Genomic DNA, 17,399 nt, shown 5'->3' on the forward strand with positions numbered 1-17,399 from the left:
CTGGGAAAATATTGCTATTCCTTGGCTATTACTAAGTTTAGAATAGGGTATTGGTTGACAGGGATGAGGTCTGCCTTTTTAGTTTGTTCTGAGTATTAGAGTTTCATTCCCATCTGTTTTTGGCATGTTTTCGTTCTTGGTGAGAGACAGCTGCTGGTGTGAGCAACTTCCGGTAGGTGGTTTTATACTGCTAATACAGCAGCTCTGTCAGTGATCACAGCAGCAATTAAAAAATGTCTCCTGGAATTCAAAACTTGAATTCAGTAGAAAGGCTTTTCTTAACGAAGGGAATTAATTGCTGGCTCCCTGATGGAGGCAAATAATTCCTCAAGGTACGCATACAAAGAATCTCCCATACAACCTATGCTGTTCTGCTTTTAGAATGAATCTTTCTGAGGAACTGTAGAGGAGAAAGTGCTATTTACATACCCATAATCTGTTGGCCATTTCTGATGATTCCTCATCATCAGCTATGTGTAGGGAGGATGGACAGGAGTATGTGTGAAAAGTCTTCATCTTAGATTTCAGTTTTCTTCCTTCCCCACCCCTGCTTTGTCTGTACATCTGCCTTTGAGGACAAGCTGAGCAAAACCAGACAAACTGATTAGAAATTATATCCAGGATACGTTATACAGTTCTGTATCTTTGCCTCCAGCATCCTTCATTCTGCATCTGAGGGACCACTGCAGCTGGAGCTTTTTTTAACATTTTTACATTTTTACATTTACATTTTTACTAGTCTCAGGGTTGTTGCAGAATGGTATGGTGTTTTTTTTTTTGCAGATGGCTGCCTATACAAAGAGTCTGAGGATGCAGAAGGAGCAGTGGATAATCTGGTGTTGCTTGCGGTATGGATGCAAGACATTATTTACCAGTAACTTGGGCAAAACCACTACAGTTCACAAATCTTCGTATACCACCTTCTGTTCTTTTTTTCCAATAGAATACCTAGACTCTGGAGAAAAAACTGGTTGTCTATGTATGCTATGTCTTGATCTTGAAGGGCCTTCTATGTGAGTTGGGATTATTACTTAATGCTAATATATCTCTGAATTTGTGTCTGTGACCTGTGCATCTCTGCAGTGCAAATCTGCATATGGGCTTCACTTCTGAAAGAGCTGTTAATTCCTTCTTTTCTGATAGCAGGAGTAGAATCTTGGTTCAGGGTTTTGCTAGTTAAAAAAGCTAAAAGCATTTTCTGAGCTCATGCTATGTGATAAAATGTAGGTATTTTAAAAGTTATTAAGATAAGCTCTCCTGTTAATGGCTTCGGAGCTTTTTTCCTACAAATTGTTTCCGTTCACATCTAAAGATTTCTCTGAAGTGATTCTCATTTGTAATGCTTTCTTTCCACTGTGGCTGAATATAGAAACTGATTACCAAGTTCATGAATTTTCTGAAGACCAGTGCAGGCAGTGTTAGCATCTGTTTCCTGACTGTTATTTATAGGTTCTGATTACTATATTTCTAGCAGCACCAGTCCCTTCTTTTAATGACACTTCAGGCTTTAAATAGTTCTGCAGCCCTTTATGAATTACAGAAAATTGACAAAAATTCTGACTTCATGGTTCATGGTTTCATTGTAATTGCTTGGTAGTTGACTTTAAGTATGATATTTACTACTAGTAATTGTATTTTTTCCTATTTCTGATACAAATAAAACTGATAGTTTTTTTAAAATAGAACATGAAAGTTAATGCTTGTCAAATACAGCTTTTGAGAATTTTTGTTATGCGGAATTGTAGTGTTTTATTATGTAAACAAGATATTATTTTTATTTTAAACCACACTGTTTATTTTAAAATATTTTTATTTTTCCTCCTCTGTGTGGTATTGTTGCTGAATGGAAAATGAAAGATATTAATGTGATTGTACCTTTTTTTCTTTTTTTTTGGTTTTTCTTTTTTTTTTGACTTAAGGAAAAACAAAGTATAGGAAAAAGTGTGGTCTGTATGACTCTGTCATAGGAAAGATATGATTGCTGGGAATCAAGAAGGTGCAGAGAGTTCTAATTATCAGAAGGGAGCAGAATGATGAGTATGTAAATTGTGGGTGATGGTGAGCATGAAAAATAAATTGTTTCTCTTCTGAAAGTGATTGAAAAATTTCTCAGGCATTAACTTTTGATGGTTAATATTTGTGAAAATGCCTTAGTCTCAACCATACAGAAGCCACATAGGTGGAATTGGACCGAGATGATAAACTGTGGGAGGTTTTATTTCAAATTGCAGAAAATGAAAGTTTCATAGGCAGAGATGCATGTATTCCATTGTTTATGTTCTGGCACTTCTGCAAACTAGCGAGATATGTTCAAAGACAGGGCAAAGACGTCCACTTCTGTATTTCTTAGTTACTAATGCTGATACGTCGAATGACAAAGCTACCTAGGCTTGGGAGATAGTAGGCTTAAGTTGAAAGTCTGGCATTTATAAATTTCTAAACCAAAGGTTCTGTATTAAGTTTGTGTGCCAAGATACTGGTGTGAGTCATGAGTCTTTCGGTATCTGGAGTGCCTGCTGAGTTCTTGAGGGTTGGAGGTGTTCAGCAGCTAGAAAGACAGAGCTGCAGCTATCAGAGTAGGACCTACATTTCTGTGCCTGCAAATGAGATCTAAAAAATTTAGTAAAAGCAATCTGAGGTCAGGCTATAAAAAACCCTGTAATGATGGCATTCCTAATAAGGCACAGTACATACATGAGGGGTTACCAATGCATTTAGAAAAATTTTATGAAGTTATTTTTAGTATTTTTAGATCATTAAGGCTCAGGAGATTATAATTTGCAGGATAAGTTTTCATTTTGCATGTGGCCAACTCTGATCTGAAATGTGGTTTATCAATAGATGCCCTTGGACTTTAATCCTTTGGGAATATAGTAGTAACGTGGTTTTGGTGGGGTTTTTTTTCCCTCTCTTTTGGACTTTCGAGAGTCATATAAGCAGGCAAGAAATACAGATTTCTGTTTGACACTGGGACATTTACGCTCATACCATCACTTTATTGAGACTTTTGCATGTTCGCTATTGATAATGCATCACTTTTTCAGTTTTTCTATCAGTTCTAACAGCAACCAAATACAAGAGAGCAATACTTATATGGATTTTATGTTGTCTTATAAAGAAGATGAATTGTATTGAAGACTGGTTCATTCTCATTTGTTGAGGATCTCTGATTCCTTTGTCTCTGCAAACAGATGGTGCTTTCGTGCTCACTCATTATTTAGTTAGCCAAGATCTTTAAGGTCAGCCTGATGAAATTATTGGAGTTTAAATTTTCTGTAGTTTAGTCATGTACAGATTTTGTCTCAGCTTTGTGAATTTCATGGTCTTTGGTCTTTGCACGGACTACCTTGTCCTTTTGTTCCAAATACCAGCTTATGGTATTTAATTTTTCAGAGTAGAGTGCTAAACAAAAAGGAGTGGTCTTCAGAGCACCAAAGAAATCAAATGCTAGTAAATGTAGATTGTGTCTGGGCCGTTTTTCTGATTATGAATGTTCTTGTGCTAAATTTATAGTGCTTGCTCCCCCCAACCTTCTTGTTGTCTGTAGCCTCATGAGGAGTTCCTTTTTTTTTGTTGGTGGGGTGGGGTGGATTGCTTTGGGGTTTTTAAAAGTGGTTTTGTTTTGGGGTTTGTTGTGGGTTTGGTTTTTTTCTAAGTGAAGTGACTTTGTAATATATTTCTCTTCACCAAGGACTGTAGTGATAGGACAGGGGCAATGGATTCAAATTTAAATGGGTGATTCTTCAGGTTGACTGTAATGAAGAAATTCTTTACTATGAGGTGAGGCACTGGCACAGGTTGCCCAGAGAAGCTGTGGCTTCCTCATCCCTGGCAGTGTTCAAAGCCAGGTTGGACAGGGCTTTGAGAACCTGGTTGAGTGTGAGGCATCCCTGCCCGTTGCAGGAGGGGTGGAACTACATGATCTTAAGGTCCTCTCCAATCCAAACCATTCTATGGTTCTATGATTTTATTTCTTTAACAGCACAAGAAATGGAGGGGATGTAAGTACTTGATAACTTTAACTATACCTTCTGCATTCTTTCACATCTTTAAAATCTTGATTTTGCAAAATTTTTCCTCAAAGCAAAATTCCGGATAGTCTTAGCTTCTTGCATCAAGTATGTTTGTTGTACTCTCCATATTACATAGTTTTGCTTATTGATCCAAAATACATATACTGCTGTCAGTAAATCTTAAACATAAGTGAGACTGGCATCTAAGGTACTCAGATACTTGTATTGTTTACAGCCACTTTCTTGTACCTGCTCTAAGATTTGTGAGTTTCTATATTCTTCTAACAAATTATTTAAACAGTTCAGGAATCGCAATACACTGCACATCTTTGAATGTGAGTACATTCCCTATGAGATATATCTCTATGAATATTCAAGGCTGTCCTTTAAAGCTTGTTCATAAGGTCAAATGTAGGAGGATAATGCACTTGAAGTGTGCAGTTAAAGAAGTACATGAAAGTAAGTTCAGAGATCCTTTTCCTGAAGAAAAAATGGCATCAGCAGTTTTAATGAGGCTTTTAAGTTGTTTATTAGGTGTCTAAAATACCAGTCTGAGATAGTCTGTGACATTCTCTAGTAGAGGCAAAATTGAGAAAATAAAATAGTAAAGGATGACTTTTGACATTCCCTTTCTCAGAATGCTTCGCAAGTACGTAACCCTGTTTGTTAAGGCATCTTGGGAAAGCCCTGCTGGCTTTGGTGTCTTCCAGAGCTGGGGCATTTGTCCTGCCCTGCTGCTGGAGCCCAGCTGTACATACTCAGCCCACACCCATGTTCCTGCCTCTGGATCAGACTTTGAGGAGAAGCTGAACAGGTAGAGATGCATTATGTTACCTTTCAGACATAGGTGTGCACTCTGGGCCCTCCAGCTGCTGATGCCGCCCTACAAGCTTGATGATCCATGGTCACTTCTGTTGCTGACACCCTCACCTCTCTTGTACTCTGATCACCCAGTTGCTGACACCTTGGGCGTACAGTCCTTATGGCCTGTGGTCCCTACTCAAGTCTCAGGCACATGGACCCTCACTGGCACTACAGAAGTGTGGGTTCAGTAACCCAAGATCCAGCCACAGTTGCAGGCATTTTCTTTTACTTGCTCTGTCTCAAACTGTGGCATGCAGGCTTATCCTGAGTTACAGTGAGAACTTGCAGCACCCACAAGAGGGACAAGAACTGGAGTTGCACAGAAAGATAAGAAAGGATTTAGTAATACAGAATAGACCACAGTGATCAGGCACAGGTCTTGGCCAGTGAAATATGGCACCAGCTTATGTGTGACTCTGGCTCCTTATCCATTCCTCCTCTCACTTTGCCCCTGCCTCCAGCCTGTTCTTCCCCCACCTTTGACACTTTCCTGAAGCTTTGTTTAGTGAGTTTGTATAGATCTACAGGCACCACCAGATATCTGTAATACTCATGTTCTGTCACTTCCCCCTTATCTGTTGCAAAGGCCAGGCTGATGTTCTTCACAGCTATGCTTGTGGTTTCTTAATGGCCTGTCAATTAATGGCTGAAGAGTTTTGGTCATCTTTATGGTCTCCTGTAGTGCTTACTTAGCAGGTTTGTGTCTCTGTGTGGTCTTTTTATGGCTTTCCCTGTTACTTTGTATTCCCTGTGAGCTGAAAAGGTCCTTTACCTGATAGCATTGATGGGCCAGATGCTCTCACCTTACACATGCCCTTATGCTCTCTTTTTATCTGTATCATCGAGGTCAGTAATGATGAGGCAATTCCTAGTAGCCACTGTGAACAGAAAATCAAACTAAAGGAGGCTTTAGAGAATTTTGTGGTTTTGGATAGGCACAGCATGTGAAATAAGTAATTGATGGGTAAGGTTTAAAGTAGATTTTATGATGAAGGACACGTTTTGAGCTCTGCAAGGTTAAAAGGTGCCGTCGTACTGTCTGTAAGTAACTTTTTTTAATTTTAGTAGTGAAGGCTGTCACTGTACTAAGGGTAGCACAGATTGAAACTATTAGAAAATTACCTGTTTTCTGTATCTCGGGTTTGATTTCTGCAGGATTTCTACTTTAATTTCTACAGATATGCAGCAGGAACAGAGCTTGTTTCAAACCTGCTGTCACAGGGTGCTAGGGAATCTTGATCTATAGAGTTGTGATGATTATTTGTAGAGAAGCTTTTTCGTTTAAAAAGAATGTCACCTTAAAAGGTATGATTAAGTTGCAATGCTAGCTAAATAGGCTACACCGAAATGATTCTTTTTTGAATTTTTGGTATTTGTCAAGATAAAAATAACTTGTCTTGCCGTTTTCTTAGAAGAAATTTTTGTAAGCATAGTATGAATGCTTAAACAAGTGAAATTTGTGTATACTTTCACCATTTTTTTTGTTTGTTTGTTTTGTTTTGTTTTTCAGAATCCAGTTTTGTCCAGTTCCAGTTGGTCAGAAATTGATGTGCTGATTCTGGCTGGAACAGTTGGCCATGTTTTGAGTTTGGGGGCAAGCAGTTTTGTCGAAGAGGAACATCAAACCTGGTATTTTCTAATTAATACACTTTGTTTGGTGCTGGGTCAGGAACTTTGTAGGAACAATTTTCTTCTGAAAGAATATGACCCTCAACATAGTACCACTGTAAAACAAAATTTTGAGGAAGACTCTGAGTACAAGAACATAGACATTCCAGCAGTAGATGATTCAAAATTGGGCAAGGCCACCATTTCAGCTGAATTCAGTAGAGGATCAGATAAGTGGATAAGCTTAGCGAGTCCATGGATCATCCTTATTTGCTGTCGGCTGCTTCGATCGTTGAATCAGACAGGTGTCCAGTGGGCTCATCAGCCAGACTTTGGACACTGGTTGACAAGGTGGGTATTTGATTTCTTGTCATACTTTATGTCTTAATTAAAAATTAATGTATGTTTCATTTGGTAAAATAGGTATGTACATTTCTGTACAGTCTCTGTTTAGAAAGTGCTGCAAACATGCAGAGCAGGTAAATAGTGAAGTCACATAATGAATTTTTCACTTCTGTTTCCTGCAGGAGTAATTCCTTGTGTACTATCAATAATAATCTTTGCCCTGCACCATGGCTTAGCTAATTAATGCCAATTATACACGATAGGTTTATCAGAGGCAAAAAGTAAATATTTTCCATGTGCAAGTCAACGGTGTCTGGTTTGGGAAATTAAAAATTGTGTAACGGAATTAAACCCTTGAAATTAAGGCTGAAGATTTTGCTTAGTTCCAAACTTTATGAAGTTGAAGGAGAAGATGCTGCAGATAGAATTCTTCCTTGTCTTTCACAGACATAAAATATGTGGGTGGAAAACTGAAGGAGTTTTTCAAATGTAGTATGATGAACAAGAAAGCATTTTTTAAAACTTCAGGTATAATGGAGAAGGGTTTCTACTTTTTCTACTAGCTTTTAGTAGTGTGAAGAACTATAGTCATTATCCAGATATGAAGAGTACTTGATATCTGAGTTGTCTACTTCATCTGGCGGACAGAGATGCAATACCTTGTAGCTGACTAGTCAGGGTTTTGCAGACAGCAGATGGGGGGAGGGAGCTGTGCTGTATAAGTAGATTTCTTGCTAGTATCTCGTGGAAGAGTTCCACGTGGAAGAAATGTCATTCGTCATTCATTAAAAGTGACATGAGCAAATGAACCAATATGAAACTTGTTACTTATTGGCAGCCTTACAGATAAAATGCTAATTGCTGTGACAGGCAATGGTACTGGAAGACATGAGTTAAGAGGGAATTTATTTCAATATAGCAATTCTATACCAAAGCTTTTGCTATGCATTCCTCCTCTTCAGATGAGGCAAGGGATCGAGGAAGCAATGCTACATTTCCAACATTAAGTCCCACATGACAGAGAACTCAAGTTGTTATGAGCTTAAGCAGGATTAGGTGTGATTTGGTGCAGCTGGGAGGATTTTTGTAATTAATCCTGAGCACCTCCCGAAGATCTATTGGCTAGATCTAATCTAGATCTAATCTAGATGTATTCCTGTGTCAGATGTCTTCTTCAGAATGTCAGCCCTTTCCTTTGGAGTGGAGTAGTGCCACAATGCTGTGAAACAAGGAGTTGACATTCTTTCAGGTGAAAAAATTGCATTGTTATAGAGATACACTTTTGCTCATATGGTCCCCCAGGAATGTTTACTGATACTTGGAAATGTTACCAGCCTTCTAAAAATTGTGTTTGTGTGCCTGGACTTCTAAGAATCTGTCTTGGTTAAGTGTGCTCCCACCTCTGATTTCTTGGCGCAAGGAATGCCTATAGAGCAGCAAAACCTCTTATAGCCTTGGGCTGTGGGGACTGAGAGAGACAGCATGGGTAGAATGTTCTCTGCAGCTAAAGCAAGTGTTTCTAGGGCTTCCTGATTTTATAACAAGAGCTGAGAGTCTGTGTATGTTGCCCAGGCAGGTAGTGAATGCTCCATCCCTGGCAGTGTTCAAGACCAGGTTGGATGAAGCCTTGGGTGATATGGTTTAGTGTGAGGTGTCCCTGGTGATGGCAGGGGGGTTGGAACTAGATGATCTTAAGGTCCTTTCCAACCCTAACTATTCTATGATTCTATGATTCTATTGCCTCTTAGGAGCTTCCAGGCAATGCATTCAAGTAACCCAAAGCTCCTAACACCTGCTCTGGGTTACTCTTTTGTAATTGTTGGGGAGAGAGGGGGAAAAGAGAAGGAGAAGGCTATTTTTGTGTTTCTTTCTTCTTTTCCTGTGATTTGGTGTGTTTTGCAGAATTCCTATCCATCTTTAAAAACTGCAGAATCACAGGATGGCTGAGGTTGGAAGGGATATCTGGAAATGGTTTGTTTCAGTCCCCCTGCTCAGAGTGGAGTGATCTTGGACAGATTATTCAGATCTGTGTCCAGTTGGGTCTTTGGTATCTCCAGGCATGGAGACTCCACAGCTATTTTGGGCAATCTCTTCTTTGGTTTTTTTTCTTCTTTTTTTTTTTTTTCTCTCCAAAATTTTTCATCTATTTAAACAGAATTTCCTGTATTTCAGTTTGTGTCCATTGCCTTCCTCTTGTCCTTTTGCTGGGTACCATGAAGAAGAATACGGCTTCAACTTTTTTTAACACTTTCCACCTCCAGTGAGGCTGGTAAGATCCATACTGAGCCTTCTTTTCTTGAAGCTAAATGGTCTCAGTGCTTTGAGCTTCTCTTGTATGACAGATACTCCAATCCCATCACTATCATTTTTGCAGTCCTTCACTGCACTTCCTCCAATATGTCAATATGGAAGGATCTCTTTGCCTTACAAGGCAAAGTACCTGCTGTCTTCCTCCCGTCACTGGCCCTATATTCTACCAGCATGGCTGTTGCTTTGCCAGGATGGTGAACTAAATCATTGACTAGATGAGGCTGGTAAAATAACCCAGGATAGTGTGGGGGACTCTTGGCTTTCATGTGGACCACTTCCCACTCTGATTTACCATCCAGCTTCACAAGTAAATGGGCTGCCTTAGTAATACAAATGCAGGGAGGAAAGAGTGTGCAAGCCAGCACTGCTGGTATTGAAATTCCTGTAGGAAAAAACCTCCAAACCTGGAAGTATCTGCATCCTTTTAAGTGCTGCAGTCATAAACAGTTTTTAATTTCTACCACTGTCAAGCATTCGTTACAGAAACCCAGTTGCCTTTCAAATCTGAGAAAGAAACAATGACTCACAAACTTTTACTGTTCGGGGCTTTAAGAAGATTATGGAACAGTTCAGAGTGCCATGGCAGGCTAAAAAGATGTGCCAATTGGGCTGCCACAGTTATGCTTTCTTTCTTTCATTAGTGTAACTACTGCTACATTTAAGGAGTAGGTGAAAGAGCAGAACCCTGGCAGCTCTGGCACAGGTTGGCTTGGGCTGCTGTGGAGCTACATCCTGACTTAAATCAATGGAGCAGTTTTTAGACTAAAAGGAAAATGTAATATATGTCACCATGTTGACATATACTTCAGTTGCTGTATAGGGTTAAAAGATTGCTCAAAATAGCAGCATTTGAAGTGTACAGTTTTTGGACTTGAGTGATGTGATGTAGGTGAGGTTTTTAGTATTAAATTGTTTACTATACAAGCTCTGGAAAGATCAGTCAATGATGCAACTAAATCTTTGCACATCCTGTGGTTTGTAGAGTATCTGTGAATTCCTATTCAGCAAGCATGCCTACATTTTTTTCTGTTGGAAATTTTAATGTTTTTTTTGCTTCTCCTTCACAAGAGAGCAGGGTGGTAGAGATATCTGTTTCTCTAGTGTGTTGATCAGGATTGAGATGATGTGTTTTCCTTATAGCATAAATTAAAAGTTGGTGATAAGCCAAGTTCCATAATGCACCTATTCCTCTTCCCAAAATGCATTGCTAGTCTGTAAGGTTGATTGTTACTCTATTTTAAGTATGTGTTTAATTTGCATAGTTATGTCTTAATAGCCCATTTTTTAGTGATGCCTTTTAGACATCACACTCAGACTAATATTTTGCTTATCTGGACAGTGCTCAAGGGGCTCAGCATTTGAGAGAGACTATTGTGCAGGTTTGTGCATGGAAAAATGTAAGCAGCAAACCCAGAAAATCAATCTATCTATAACGTGTTGAATTTGGGTACTAGGAATGCATTCAGCAGCGCTGAAATAAAGGAAATATTCTTTGTTATTTGCAGAGAGCTCTGTGAAACCTGGTACAAAGCGCAAAAGAAAAGACTCTGGGAAAAATAACATAATAAAATCAGACAGTAGATGAAGTGGAAGAGAACATGCAGTTCCTAAATTTACTTGGAAGTCGGGTTTTCCTTTTAATTAGTTGGTATGCAGTTAGCCTTATTTTGCTGTTAATCTTGGTCAGAACTGATACTCAGATGTCAGAGCTGCTACATAGCTCAGTGTGGAAGGGGAAAGGTGTCAATGACAGCATCAGCTTGAATAAAAGTGATGAGAAACAACACCATAGGAAGATGGTAGTACTTTCTTTTAATGATGTACTTAGTCATCCCCAAATACCCTTCCCCCCAAATACCCTTCCCTCCATTCCATGTGACTCTTTTGTATTCTATTGTACATATTAGAATGAAAGTAAACAACTAAAAAAGACTTTATCTGCATAAAATGTGAATTTTACACATACATAATTCCTTTCATTCTGCTTGATTTGCAGTAGTGAGGCGAGGGCAAAGCAGTGGAAGGAAATGTCTTCAACCTTAATTCTGGTACCAGAAGTATGACAGTGTAGACCACAGGCTGTTAGAGTAAAAACATATAGCTGAAGCACCCTTTTTTTTTTTTCCTTTCCTCATCTCCAGGTTCTGTCTCAGAAGACCATTGGTTCTTCACTTTCAGTTTTGTGGTTTAGGCAAAACCCAGTACATTTCAGCTGAGATCAGTGTAGCACATTAATGCTTGTATTTCCGAGTAGAATCTCAAAGTCATTCAGAACTTTTGCTGAATGCGTGGACTCTGTGTTGAGCAATGACAATACCCTTTCAAAATATATGTTAATTTGATATGCATTTAGTGGCCTAAGAATGTTGGCTGCAAAGTCTTGAAAATGTAGCTGGTTTATACTGAACTGACTTAACTTACTATGAAACCTTTTATTTTGTTTTTGTTTTGTTTTCTTTTGTTTTATCAGCAAACTCTGGAACACGGTGGGTTGGTTTTTTTGGTTTTGTTTTGTTGGGGGTTTTTTTCCCCTCTTTTTTTTTCCAACGGATTTACATGGTTCTAAAAAAATTAAAAAAAAAAAACACAGAGGACTATTCCCAGAAAACTTGGACATGAGCTGGTTATAGACTCCTGTGCTAGGAGTTAAGAACACATCATTACTAACTGATGTGGACTTTGAACCTTGCTGCCCACCGGGCCTTCTCTGAAAATGTTATTTCTTTTTGAGGGGGTGAGAGTATGATTTCAAGTGTTCACTCTAGAGAGTTGCAGCTGTTAGTGAGTGTCTTGCTTGATATAGCAGTTACTTCTTGCAGTTAGGAATGCTTATTTTAATTTTTATGTGTTGCTATGTTGGGTTTGCCTGCAAGAGTCTCCTAACAGAAGTGGATTGACTATTTTAGATAAAGAGACAAGGATGACGATGATGATGTGCTGTTATTTACTTGTGATTTATCTCGCTCTCATATGATGAGCAGCCAAGGAGAATATAGCCTGAAACCTTTTAAAATTTTCCACAAAGGCTCATTTGAAAAATGCAGTGGCTGCTAAATCAGTTGTGTTGGCATGGGGGTTAGAACTGGATGATCTTAAGGTCCTTTCCAGCCATTCTACGGTTCTGTGGTCATAAGAGGTGGTAGGTGCACTGTCTTGCTGGAGCAATGTATTCACTGCTTGTACTGGGTCTTCCTGTAGATAGGAGAAACATCAGGGCTACATTTTCCCTCCTGTAATGTTCCAGTGTTTATTCCTCTCAGTTTATTCTGCTGGCCTGCAGAGAGCAGTGCATCTCTTGGGAGTCCTATAAATTTGTATGAAGGGTCCTGCAGAGAGGTCTAGCAGGACAATTTTTCTGCCCCATATGCTCTTCTCTGTGAATTCTAAGCACATAGGTCAGACAGCTATTGGTGAATGTCCTGATAAAGCATATACTGGGGAATAGGAAAGTAAACCTGTTAGAAGTACTGTAATTTTGATTAAATCAGAGGTAAAAACTGGAGTTCCATAAGTGCTAATGCAGGTAACAGCCAGGGTTGGCAGTTTGCTGAAATTAGTGATCTTTTATCATGGCATTTTGAAATTTGGAAGACAGAAGATGGAGCCCTTGGCTCTCACAATATACACGATGTTCTTTACAGTAAGTAAGTCTAACAAAATAAGTGGTTCTAGGTCATTTGGGGTACTGGGCATATTTGCAGTAAGCAAATGTTAACAGTTCTTGGATTACAGTGGGCTTTCTGGAATTGCATCACTAGCTATGGTAGGGGTTGAGTTCAGATCTTTACCTTACCCCATTATATTTTGCAGTGGTAATTGAAGATCACTGTAGATTTAAATACATAATGTTGGCAGCATGCTCAATGAAATGCCCTTGATTCTGGAATGAGCGTTAGCTATTTAGGATGCAGGGGAACAAACAAACCATGTCTGTAATCTTCTTGGCCATGATGCAAATCTAGTGTCTTTATTCCTTGCATGTATGGATCCAGTAAAAGTGCTGTAGTTGTGTAAAGGAATCTTACTGTGATAATACATTTGGATGTGTATGTTTTAATCTACGTAAGTACACTTCTGGTAATTTTAGCTAGGTAATGTTTTGTATGTCTAAAATTAAATTAGCAGCTATTTAAAAAGAGAGAATAGGTCTAATAGTATAGTGCAAAATTATTTTCTGCCTTATGCTAGAAATTGAAATGCTGTGCTATAAGCAAAATGCACTCTTTCAAAATGTATAAATAACAAAATGCTAGTTTAAGTGCATTAGTTCCTTTTCCATTATGCAATATGCAGCTCAGTTTTTATATAATTAACAGAGTAAGTAGCATATGGTGGAACACAATAATTATACTTTTAAACATGCATGTATGAATAGAAAACCTCATTTAAAAAACTGCTTTTCTAAAAATACCAAAATATTTTACAGTACCTCTTGGAAAGCTCATAACAGATGTCAGTGCAGTCATTAATTTTGACACAGCTACAGCACTTTATCTCCAGTGTTTTAAACAGGAATTACAGTGTTTTTAAGGGGTTGGTTTGTTTGCTTGTTTGTTTTACAGCTCTGAACATAAATCTGAACTCTCCTTCTTGGCTGCAGTATCGCTACTTATGATCTTCTTTCTGGTTCAAAGAAGATGCTCCCTTGTTTCAAAAATTGCTATGGCGCTTGGGCTCCTGGGAGTCTACAGTTACCGGGCAGCTATTGGAAATGTCATATTTCCATGGCAACATGGCAGCAAAGATATTTCAAAGTAAGTTAATCAACAGATACGTAACTCTATTTCTAGAGAGGTGTTAATGCTTTGGATATCAAGGAGTGAAGTGGGAGGGGACATTATGTCTAGTCTAAAATCACATTCTTATGAATAAAACTCTATTTTGTAGGTGGCCAGCACTCAGATTTTGTAGTGTGTGCATAATTTTGAGCTCCATAAAGTGTCTTTCGACTGTGACAGTTTAGAAGCTAATCAGATAAGAATTAATATGAGGAAAACCCAAATTTTCATACCCTGTGTTTTTGCTGCAAAGAAACTTCAAATGCACAATCTCCTCTTGTTCTAAATGGACTTGCCACATTTAGCAGAGCACGTGCCAAGCTCACTTAGCTACTTCTTAGTTTTGAAAAATGCTTAGGCAGTAATTAGGATAGTTACTTTTCTGTATCTTTCCTTTGCTGGTGACTGATCCGTACTGTATGGCCTTTCAAGATGTAACCAAATCTCTCTTGAGGCCTAGGCTGTGCTGCAGAATGCATGCTAAGGGTTTTTATGTGGATGTTAAGTTTCTTATAGAACTAGTCTGTAACTGTAAGGAAGCTGTTAGCTCTTTCACCAGCAGGTGCTTGTGGAAGACATATATATATATATATATATATATATATATATATATATGTATATATGTATCTAAGTGGACTTATCTTTATTATGATACTTTTTACTGTTGGATGGTCTCTGGCTCTGCAGCCTCAAGCTTTTGTAAATATCAGAGAGCTGTGGAAAAACATCTAGAATCAGTTAGGTCATTTGATGAGGAGGCAGGGATTGTGGAAGAGAAGTAGTAAAACAATTATTTTCTGGACTTAATACTCTTTCTCTGAAACTTTTTTTTTTGATATTTTGATATGGATATGCAATTTGATCGGGATACAAATGGTTTCTGTTGGCACTTTTTAATCAAGAGCCAGAGATTCTTAAGATATGCAGAGATGGAAAAATCCTCTCCTTACAGGAGAAGATGTTAGGACATATAAAAGATCAGATTTGCTAACAAGGCATGTTTTATAACAAATGTGCATGTATGTATATCTAGATATATTTACAAACATTCTGTCTCTCCAAATATTGATGATAATTCTAGTTGTATGCTAGTGTTAAGCTAACATTGTGTGCTAGTTCTGCTGGATGTGAAAGTGAGGGTTATCTTTACACAGTCTGCAGGATTTGGCTCTGTATTTGGAAATGCCTGATTTCTGAGTGTGGCCTCTAGTTTTGCTTTGTGTTTGAGTACAGTTCCTGGAGAATAATACTGTCCTTGCAGTGAGAAGCAAAATACTGCAGCGTGGGACTGAACAATAAATAACAGCAGTTGAGCCACAAATAAAATGCCATTAGAGAAATAAATGGAGTACTTACATACTAAAGGCAGAGCATTTACTGTGAAACTGTTCGTTCTATAATCAGTGTATTGATTGCAATTAAAACAAGACAGATACTGGCTTTTTGTGTTATTTCATTGTAAATAAATACAGAACATGGTGATTTGCTTAAATTATGCTAGGTCTTTATATATCTCTGGTTATAGACTTGTCTAAAATTTACTGGTTTGTTTCAAAGCTTTATACCCTTCAGATTCTCAGTGTAAGCTGGTAGGGTTAGCAAATGCAGGTTCTGACATTTGTGTTGACACGTGTTTTGCACCTGGGGCAGGAAGTGTGATGTAGGATGCAGGTCACTTTCCAGATCTCGGTAAGAAAGGACCAACAACAAATGTGTAACAAAATAGCTGTTTTATAAAATAGAGTAAAAAGAGGGATATAGGTAGTGAGTATCTTCAGATGTTGGTAAACCTGTTCTTTTGCAGCATCAGAAAAACCCCAGATGAATCTTCCTATAGCATGCTGTGGCACACATGGGAACACTCCCATGTGTGAAGAGGTTCTGCCTCCCTTCCATGTCTTTTATGTTAAAAAAAGCAAACCACCAAACCTCAGAAAACAAAACCGAAAAAACCCCAAACCAAACAATCCAACCAACCAAACCAAACCCATATGTCTGCTCCTACCCTGTCAGAATTATCTTTCTAACACCCCCCCCCCAGCACACAACACAGGCCATCACAGGGCCTCCAGCATGGTCCCTTGCAAGAACGTTGAGAAGCCCATGGTAATGTGGGCTTCTTGAGCCTAAAGTACAAGGCCTTTTAGAGCAGACATTATTTGCCTGAGATCACTGACTTGCCAAATGTGTTATCTTTGTCAAGGCTCCCAATACAGGATGTCAAAAAAGATGGTACACACATCTTAGTAGTTTTGAGATGTTAGCTGATGTGTTGTCATAGTAATCCTAGCTCATTAGATTGCTGGTGTGATAAATGGTAAAGGCCTATTTAAAATACCACCAGAAGCAAAACCAGAACTTTCTTTTAAATATGTCTAGAAGTAAGTTTATTCATGTGTGTTCATGATGCAGAATAACTCCAAATCCAGGTGCAAGGAAGAGGCAATTTTGTATAACATGAGAAAAAGCTGTAGGCAGCCAAAGCATTTTTCATACATAATGTTTGCTCTGTAAGATGAAGAACTTTTGCTCTGAAACTCCTCCTCTCTATACTCTTTACTGAAGATAAGGTGTTGGTTTTTTTCTCTGAATGTGACAGCTGCTGGGAGGTGGATGAGGGACAAGAAGCAATTGAAGTATATCACATCTTCTATGGTTTACACTAAGATAACCTCTAAATTAAAATATGCAAGCAGTAATTTGGCCTTCCATTTTCCATTATTTAAAAATGATAGTTTGTGAAATGAAAAAGATAAGTATCATACTAACTCAAACAAAATAATAGTAGTGCATTTGCTGAGAAATTGGGTTTTTAGTCTGAATTTCCATCAAGTGGTTTTCACTTAACTCATTTAATAGTGACAAATACCCAAAGCTGTTTCCTAAAGTTTTACTTCTAAGTTGCATGAATATATTATAATATTTTATGGTAATAATCACATTGGAATTACCAGAGATGCTGAAAAAGGGCATTGAATTTCTGCCTTAGCCAGAAATGGAAGAACTGTCTAAACTTTATGGATTTTGGTTTGGGTTGTTTTTTTGGGTGGGTTTTTGTTTTGGTTTTTTTTTTGTTTGTTTGGTTTGTTTTGTTTTAGTTTTTTTTTTTCCCCCTAAAAGAAAAAGCAAATGGCCCTACAGGGATTTTACAAATGCTTAATATTTAAGGGAATAAAATAGTAAAGTGCCTTTGCTTATACCATTATGTATGGGTTTGCATCTCTGAAAGCTAAACCACAGAACATAGCACTGTACTCAGATTTAGGAAGGCCACATCACTGTCATGTGGTGGTTTAATCTTTTTTCTTGGTTCTGTGAGTGCAAAAGGAAAACTGAATTTATAAATACTGTTGCTTATTATTTCTCCTCATGCTTTTTGGTTCTTTTTCCTGTATGTGGAAAATAAATACTCAATTCAAGCTCATTTGTTATCAGTAGTTGAGAAGTGGCCTTCCAAAGTCTGAAAAAAATAATTAAAGTT

At 38.2% G+C, this 17,399-nt stretch overlaps 1 protein-coding gene across 5 annotated transcripts in view; it reads left to right on the top strand.

Annotated features, from left to right (window-relative positions):
• PIGG (phosphatidylinositol glycan anchor biosynthesis class G (EMM blood group)) overlaps positions 1-17,399 on the top strand; it is an 86,773-nt gene that overhangs the window by 25,001 nt on the left and 44,373 nt on the right. For 4 of the 5 annotated variants that reach the window (XR_004081349.2, XM_031054192.2, XM_031054193.2 and 1 more), the window contains exons 9-10: positions 6,388-6,836; positions 13,703-13,894. Coding sequence is in view for 4 of the 5 variants with exons in the window: in XM_031054192.2 (XP_030910052.2) it covers positions 6,388-6,836; positions 13,703-13,894 (641 nt within the window). In the remaining variant the exon portion in view is untranslated. The remainder of the gene's footprint in view (positions 1-6,387; positions 6,837-13,702; positions 13,895-17,399) is intronic. The other variant, XM_031054194.2, reaches the window with a different exon arrangement.

The sequence above is a fragment of the Melopsittacus undulatus genome, chromosome Z (assembly GCF_012275295.1).
Source record: "Melopsittacus undulatus isolate bMelUnd1 chromosome Z, bMelUnd1.mat.Z, whole genome shotgun sequence".
NCBI lineage: Eukaryota > Metazoa > Chordata > Aves > Psittaciformes > Psittaculidae > Melopsittacus > Melopsittacus undulatus.